Source organism: Nestor notabilis, unplaced genomic scaffold (genome assembly GCF_000696875.1).
Source record: "Nestor notabilis isolate BGI_N333 unplaced genomic scaffold, ASM69687v1 scaffold14801, whole genome shotgun sequence".
NCBI classification, from domain to species: domain Eukaryota; kingdom Metazoa; phylum Chordata; class Aves; order Psittaciformes; family Psittacidae; genus Nestor; species Nestor notabilis.
In genome coordinates, this window is record NW_009915468.1 from 1 (window position 1) to 8,012 (window position 8,012).

The 8,012-nt window shown below is 47.1% G+C and overlaps 1 protein-coding gene across 1 annotated transcript in view; it reads right to left on the reverse strand.

The window, feature by feature from the left end:
* Positions 1–1,891: 1,891 nt before the first annotated feature.
* Positions 1,892–8,012, reverse strand: part of RECQL5 (RecQ protein-like 5) — a gene marked incomplete at its 3' end in the record, with an annotated part of 35,091 nt that continues 28,970 nt past the window's right edge. The window contains exons 8-16 of the mRNA XM_010024162.1: positions 7,643–7,870; positions 5,932–6,031; positions 5,413–5,449; positions 4,582–4,640; positions 4,359–4,435; positions 3,815–3,920; positions 3,265–3,405; positions 2,177–2,829; positions 1,892–1,970 (exon numbers count right to left, since the gene is read on the reverse strand). Of these exons, the coding sequence (XP_010022464.1) occupies positions 1,892–1,970; positions 2,177–2,829; positions 3,265–3,405; positions 3,815–3,920; positions 4,359–4,435; positions 4,582–4,640; positions 5,413–5,449; positions 5,932–6,031; positions 7,643–7,870 (1,480 nt within the window). The remainder of the gene's footprint in view (positions 1,971–2,176; positions 2,830–3,264; positions 3,406–3,814; positions 3,921–4,358; positions 4,436–4,581; positions 4,641–5,412; positions 5,450–5,931; positions 6,032–7,642; positions 7,871–8,012) is intronic.

An 8,012-nucleotide genomic window follows, 5' to 3' on the forward strand; every position in this document is an offset into this window, starting at 1 on the left:
TGGACCACTCAGTGGATAAAGAATTGGCTGATGGCCGCATGCAAAGGGTTACAGTAAGTGGCTCAATGTCCAGTTGGAGGCCAGTAACAAGTGGTGTCCCTCAGGGATTGGTGGTGGGACCTGTCTTGTTCAACATTTCTGTCGGCAACACGGACCGTGGGATTGATGCACCCTCAGCAAGTTTGCTGATGACACCAAGCTGTGTGGTTCAGCTGATACACTGGAGGGAAGGGATGGGATCCAGAGGGACCTGGACACTCTTGTGAGGTGGGCCGATGCCAACCTTATGAACTTTAACCAAGCCAAGTGCAAGGTCCTACACCTGGGTTGGGGCAATCCCAGGCACAGCTACAGGGTGGGCAGAGAAGAGATTCAGAGCAGCCCTGAGGAGAAGGACTTGGGGGTGTTGACTTGAGCTGTCGTCAGTGTGCGCTTGAGCCCAGAAACTACCCTTGTCCTGGGCTGTATCAGAAGCAGTGTGACCAGCAGGTCAAAGGAGGTGATCCTGCCCCTCTACTCTGCTCTCGTGAGACCTCACTTGGAGTATTGTGTACAGTTCTGGTGTCCTCAACATAAAAAGAACATGGAGCTGTTGGAGCAAGTCCAGAGGAGGCCACGAGGACGATCAGGGGCTGGAGCACCTCCTGTATGAAGACAGGCTAAGAAAGTTGGGGCTGTTCAGCCTGGAGAAGAGAAGACTGCGTGGAGACCTTATAGCAGCCTTCCAATATCTGAAGGGGGCCTACAAGGATGCTGGGGAGGGACTCTTTGTTAGGGACTGTAGTGATAAGACAAGGGGTAATGGCTTTAAACTGAAACAGGGGAACTTTAGGTTAGATACAAGGAAGAAGTTCTTTACTGTGAGGGTGGTGAGGCACTGGAATAGGCTGCCCAAGGAAGTTGTGAATGGTCCATCCCTGGCAGTGTTTTGGACAGTGCCTTGGGCGACATAGTTTAGTGTGTGGTGTCCCTGCTCATGGCAGGGGGGTTGGAACTAGATGATCTTAAGGTCCTTTCCAACCCTAACCATTCTATGATTCTATCTCTGTAACCCATTTTGCTGCGCAGACATGATACACTATTTCTCACACAAAGGGACTTTGAGAAAAACCCTTTAAGCTACCACATTTAGAATTACCCTGTGGTCTTATTAGGGCAGCTCACTGCTAGACCCTGTCCTGTACAGGAAAAATGGACAGAAAAAAAATTCCCAGGATGTCTGCTGAAAATACACCCCATGGAAGAACCAACCACTCAGGAGTGCCACACTCCTGTTCAGTCTGAGGCATTCTCAGATGCAAAATGCAGAACCAGAGACTGAATGCAAGGAAGGCTGTGAGCATGGTTCACTTCTGAGTGGTCCTATGTGTCACTGGCGTGGGGTTGTTCCCTTGATTTGACAAAGCAGCTTGCTGGAGCACCTCTGCTCTGGACACAGGCTGAGAGCTGGGCTGGGTCAGCCAGGAGAAGAGAAGGCTCCGGGCAGACCTTAGAGCAGCTCCAGTGCCTAAAGGGGCTACAAGAAACCTGGAGAGGGGCTTTGGACAAGGGCCTGGAGGGACAGGCCAAGGGGAATGGCTTTAACCTGCCAGAGGGGAAATTGAGATGAGCTCTGAGGCAGAATTCTTCCCTGTGAGGGTGCTGAGGACAGGTGGCCCAGGGAAGCTGTGGCTGCCCCATCCCTGGCAGTGTTCAAGGCCAGGTTGGACACAGGAGCTTGGAGCAGCCTGCTCTAGTGGAAGGTGTCCCTGCCCATGGCAGGGGGTTGGAGCTGGATGAGCTTTAAGGTCTGTTCCAACACAAACCAGCCTGGGATTCTGACTCCCAGAGAGAAACTTGGCATAAGGTAGGCAGAAAAAGTAAAGGAAATTAGCACCCATTAAAGTCTTACCTCATCTGATCCTGGTCGCTTCCCACTCTCACCTTCCTCAGCAACAGTTAGCTCAGTTTCTGTGGCATTTTCATCAGCACTAGTGCGAAGAGTGAAAAGAAGGCCAATTGTAATCATTCCACAGTGAAGATATGACTGCATTTGCCGTCGGTGGCCACAAGACTCTCTATGGTAAAGCAAGAGCCTCCCTCACCAGCCTCAAGATCTACAGACAGGACAGGGCTGGTGGGGCTCTGCAGCTTGTTAACAGGCCAAGAACAAGGAGCATAGAGGTTGAGATGTTACCTGGATTTTACATCGGTTTCTTCCTGAAGGAGCTCAGATTCAGCAGCCTCTCTCTCAGTCAGTGCTACTTGTGTCTCTTCCAGTTCTTCATTCTCTGCCTGGGGTTGTCCAGTCATATCTTCTCCAGAGACATCTTTGTTTTCCTGAGGTATTGGTTTCTCTTGACACACGCTTTGAGAAGAAACCTGAGGTAGTATGCTTGCAGAACAGCCACCTTCCTTTGCTGAGCTGCAACTTTTGGCTTTAGACCCACCTTTGGGGAGGGAGAAGAATTTGGAAATATCCTGTGATTCTTTTTTAGCTGATTCTGTGAGCATTTGCTGCTTTTTGCTACGTTTGGACTTCTTAGTAGGGCCCGCCAAAAGGGCAGCTTTTGTATCTGGACTGGGTTGCTGTCCCCTCTTTTCAGGATGGAGTACTTCCACCCCAGCACTCTCACACATTGCTTTGGTTGCTATTTCTTTCTTCTGGAGAACAGGGTTCCTGGTGTCCAGCTCCAGACTGGAGTTACTGTTCTCTTGTCCATTTGGATAATCTACTTCTTTTTTGTCAGGCTTTTTATCACTCTCCTCCTGGATCTTCAGCAGTTCTGAAGCTGCCTGGAACAAACTGGATTTCCTTGGAAATCCTGCTCCCACACGCTTGGGTTTGAACTAGAGAGAAAGGAAGAATAAATTTTGGATGTGAGAACATTAAGGAAGCCCCATGTGCAGAACCCTTCAGGAGCTAAGTTTCTGTATATGATGCACCAGTGTTACAGCCATAAGCTGGGGAAGGCTCTAAACCCGAGTCATCATCTTAACCATGAACTGAGACATCAGGGACACAGATTAGGTTAAAGTCATAGGCCCTAAGTCATTTGCACAGTAAAGAAACAGCATCCTTGTTTAGAGCAAGATGAGAAAAACTTCTTTAACATATGGCATGGACATAGAATCTATTCACTAATAGGAACCAGCATGACTCATTGATCTCACTCCAAAACCAAAGGACAGACAGGGAAAGTAATTGCAATAGAAATACACAGCTATGGCTGTGGTAGACAAAGATCCCATTCCTTTCTTGTCTGTTCATATGTACTCCCTCACCGAGTAAACCTGGGATGCAGGGAGGAAGTCTTCTTCTGCTGGAGATTCAGGTTTTGTTTCCAAGCTGCTCTTGCTACCAGTTGCAGACCCAAAGACTGAGAACAACTCTCCTTGTTTTGAGGCTTTGTTGATTTCTGCTACCTGAAAACAGAAATATTCTCTAGATGCCAGAAATCTTTAGGTGTTCCTGCCTTTGCGCACACTAAAAGCCACGGTGACAAAACTAACGTCTCCCCTGGAGAGACACCTATCTCAAGAACAGAAATGTCTTCAGAGAGATTTATGGCAACCAGCTGACCTAACCCAAGGCTCCCCTACTGTCAGCTACAGCCTGAGGAACTCCTCATTCCCCTTATTCCCAGCCCTAGATGGTATCTGGGTAAGCTTGCACTGGGCCCTCCTGGAAAAAAAATAAAGAAGAAAGATTTGGAAGACATCCAAGGCAAAGCAAAGCTTCTCCTTCATCCTTCCCGCACAAACTCTACCCAATATCCCCTCGAGCTGAGGCCACACCCCGTTCAAGGGAACAACTGCAGATGATTTGCACTACCTTCTTTAGCACAGTTGCCTTGTATGAGTTTGCCATTTTACTGGTTCGGAAAGCTTCATACTCCAGCTCCACAGCACAGGCATGAGGGTCTGACCTGTAACACAGGCTAGGGTGATTTCTGGCAAGACACACTTCTAGATTTGCAAAGGGAACACTAATGGTTAAGCATCTCCCAGGAATTACAAAATTGACTCCCTCCGGTGCAAGAATAAGTGATAGCTTCCAAGTAAGTCCTAAGGAATGCAGCGGTGAATTGCTGGAGCATGGAAAGGGTGTTGAAATCAGTTTTAAATCAAAGTCTTCTTGTCCAGTTGCTCAGTTTGAGAAGTACATTATCCCCATCTTGTGGGACAGGGAAGAATTGCGACTCCTAGGATCAAGCTGATCTAGCAGAACGAGACACAGGAATCCTCATAGCTGTAAACTACATCCTTGGACCAAATAACTTAAAATGACATTCCCCGAGAATGGTAATGTTGCTGTGGGAAGAGTAGGCCCTGTGTTAAGGGTTTCAACATGCTACCCCTCTTCTCTTGTCTCATACCCTTTTCCTCCTGCTGCTGGAATCTTTTGGTTGGTGCTCAAAGCTTCTTCCAGCATCTTCAAGCAGTGTTCCCGTCCCTAGGAAACATGGGATACTGAGTCATGCTCTACAGAGGCCATAGTGCCCCTTGGACTTCCATCCCTGAAGGAGTAAGAAGAGGGCAGGCAGAATCTTTGTTGTTCTTTGTAGGTCAACAGGATGAATGTGAACAAGCCTTTCTTACCTTCACTGTGAGCTTAGAGATTCTCCTGCTGATGGCATCCTTCAAGGGACAATCTGCACCTATCACAGAAGAGGCATTTGTCATAGCAGGGCTGGGGCTGGTGGAGGACATCTCAGCTGTCACTGCAGGATGCCCATCCAGCACTGCTCCACATGCTCCTCCCTGCACAGGCACCCAAGTCACCCTTGTTACCTGAAGGAGCTACAAACCCCAAAAGAGTAGGCAGAAGCCAAAGTAAGATTTTTCGCTCTGGATGAGAACATCTCTTGATAGTTTATGACTAACAGCTTTCCTAAACCTCCCCATCTCAGGAAACCCCTTCTCAAGGAATCCCAGCTCTCAGGAAACTGAACTCTTTTCCACTCCCCACAATAACAACCAAAAAAAAAAAAAAAAAAAAAAAAAAACAACCCAAAAAAAACTACCAGGTGTCCAGGTGTTCTTTTACAATAGTGTAAGAGCTATGTTACTAGGGCTCCACTTAGCGCATTTACAAACGGAACAGGTTTTCAGTAGTTTCCTTATAGCCCAGTTGGATGCTGCTGTATAACCCCTGCAGAAACTGCCTACAAAGTCAGGTTAGACAGAGTTTTCCTTCTCTCTTGCTTATTTTGAAAAGTTGTTCAGAAAGATGCATTGCATATCTTCACCCCAACCAAAGCTAAGCTCTGATCCATCTCCTCCAGCCAAGCTTCCACAGCCAAACGTCCATCCTCTGTGCCTAGGGACTGATACCTCCAGGCTTGATGCTGTATAAATTACATGCAGCAGCAAAATACAAGACTTTCTTCTCCCAAAGAAAACCCGTCATAAATCAAGGAAGATATTTACTTGGAGGAACAAAATCTTCTTTTTCTGGTTCTTTGCCCTGGAAGAAAACAAAGATCAGTCAAACATTTCCATTCCTGCAATACACATGCAGGTCTAGAAGCAGCTCCAGGGAAAAATAATGCTGAAGTTACAAAGGTACTGAAAAGGCACCAAAATGGAGGAAAGAAGACAATGAGAATGAAAGCAAAAAAGTTCACCTTTGCTACAGGAAAGAGCTGTGCAAGAGAAGCTGAGTGGGAAAATCTGTTTTTACTAATATCAGAGGAGTTAAAGACAACAGGACCCTCTTGATTAGCATTGCAGAGAAACCAGTATATGAATAAGCTGTGGTTCTTCATATTACAGGACTGACCCAGAACATGGAGAACACAGCAAAAGCAGAGGTACTAGAAGTCAAACCCAAAAAACAACAGCAACATGCAATGATTTAGTTTCATTAGTGCCAGAAAGCCTTTATCTCCGTAAGACAAGCTCACAGCAAACACTCCATGAATCTCTTACAAGGGGACACCAACTCACTTTGCGCAGACTCATCTGCTTTTTGTAGAAGATGTTCCACTCCCGTTTCCGACTCTCTTCATTGGCTTCATCCCCATTCCCACTGCTTTCTTCATCATATCTAGATAAGGCAAGAAAAGAAGAGGAACAAACATTTCTGTAGCTGCAGCATTAACTAGGAGATAGGCTTATGAAAGCCAAGGTCACTTTTTACAGTATTTACAAAAGATGATTACAAAAGTCTTAGCTTTTTGTTTCACCACCAGCCCTCAACCTAGACAACAGTGAGTATCCTCCAAAAATTCATGGGACTTGTTAATCCCATGAACTAGTAAGCAGCAGCATGAACTAGTAGCATATAGCTAGTACTCTGAAAATGGAGGGCTCCATCCATTTCAGAAGCTCTGCCAGATTCTCCCATGGGGTTGTCACTGTTTTGTGTCATGTACTCCATCCATCAGTCGCTACTGCCCGTGGAGTAGAAATGGCTAAAAGGGCAAAGGGTTTGGGTTGAAGGGCCCTTAAAACTCATCCAGTTCTAACCCCCGGCCACGGGCAGGGACACCTTCCACTGGAGCAGGTTGCTCTAAGCCCCTGTGTCCAAGCTGGCCTTGAACAATGCCAGGGATGGGGCAGCCACAGCTTCTTTGGGCAGCCTGTACCAGTAATTAAATGTTGTGGTATTGTTGTATTAAGTGAAATCCCACCACTGATACATGGAAATGCAGCAGCTGATTCTCACCAGATGTAGCCCAAGTGTTTACTGCTTTCCACAGCTGTCACAGGCAAAACCAACAGGTATTACAAATCAGAGCTTGAAGACTGTTGACTGTTAGAACTTCCAAGGCAAAGCTACAATCAAGTCATGGAGAGGTTCAATACATCAAATGGCAAACAGTGTGCTCTAAAACAGCATTGGCCATGTCTTCTCAGGTCCTGAGATCAAACTTAGGTCACAAGGACATTGGTTTCCTCTGACTCAGCTGGACTTGCCTGAAGACCAAAGCTGCCAGGCTCAAGCTGTCTAAGGTAAAGCAGGGGCCAGGCCAGCCAGCAGTGACGCACATTCGGCACAGCTTCCCAGGCAGCACAAGCAGCCAAGCTTGAATCCTGACAGAGCTGCACCTTTGCTGCAACTCAGCCAGAGAATAAGGAGGAAGAAAAGTTGTCATCTCCACGCTGCCAAGTGTTTTACAGAATTTATCATGTTTCCCACTGTACATCTTCCTTTTGCTGTCAGCCTGATAGGAAAACACTAAAATCTAGCAGCTGCCACTGGCACTCTGTTACATCCTCTGTGGTGACCGAGTCCTGTCAGTGCCCCCCCACCTGCTGGCCCACAGACAGAAATGAAGTCTGGACCATGTCATACTTTGCTGTCACATTGGTCTCAATTCAAGCAGTTTTGGTCCTTGTGACTGTGAACAGGCTGAGCTCACTTACTGCTTTCCAAAAATGTCAGGCTAGCTTCTTAAACAAATTACATTCTGCAGGGCACTTCTTAGGTCAGGCAGAACAGCTTTTGGCTCTCTGGGACATGAATGTGCTCCAGGCTGCCAAAGTGTGTGGAAAATTAAATTCCAGCTCCTGCTGCCAAGAAGTTAGAGGAAAATACCACCACGCAGAAACATGTGCTGAAAATAGGAATGGCTGGACCTGCAGCTGGGAGAGAATCTCTGCTCTCCTAGCAGATAGTTCCTATGAGCTGAGTTTGAAGCAGCCAAGTACAGACCTGCTAAAACCCCTGCAACCTCTTCTCCCGCCTTCATACAGCTCTGGGTCATAGCTCTCCCAAGAGGAGCCCATGGGCCCAATGCAGGTCCTGCTCCAGCTGTTGCTGCACCGCTCCAGTGACTCTAGTTGTCTTTTCACTGCTGCTGGGTTCTTGCAGTAGTCACAGCACTTGTTACAAGGAGGGGTGACATCCCCAAAGTACTTTGCTATGGCAGCATGGCGACATCTGGGAAACAAAAGGGAAAATGAACTGGTAATTATTTTTATAGATAAGAACTCCTCCCTCCAAATACAAGGTGTCTTCTGATAAAGACTTGAGGTTTGCTTGGTTTGGGATTTTTTGCAGAGAATGCCTGTTCCAGCAGGAA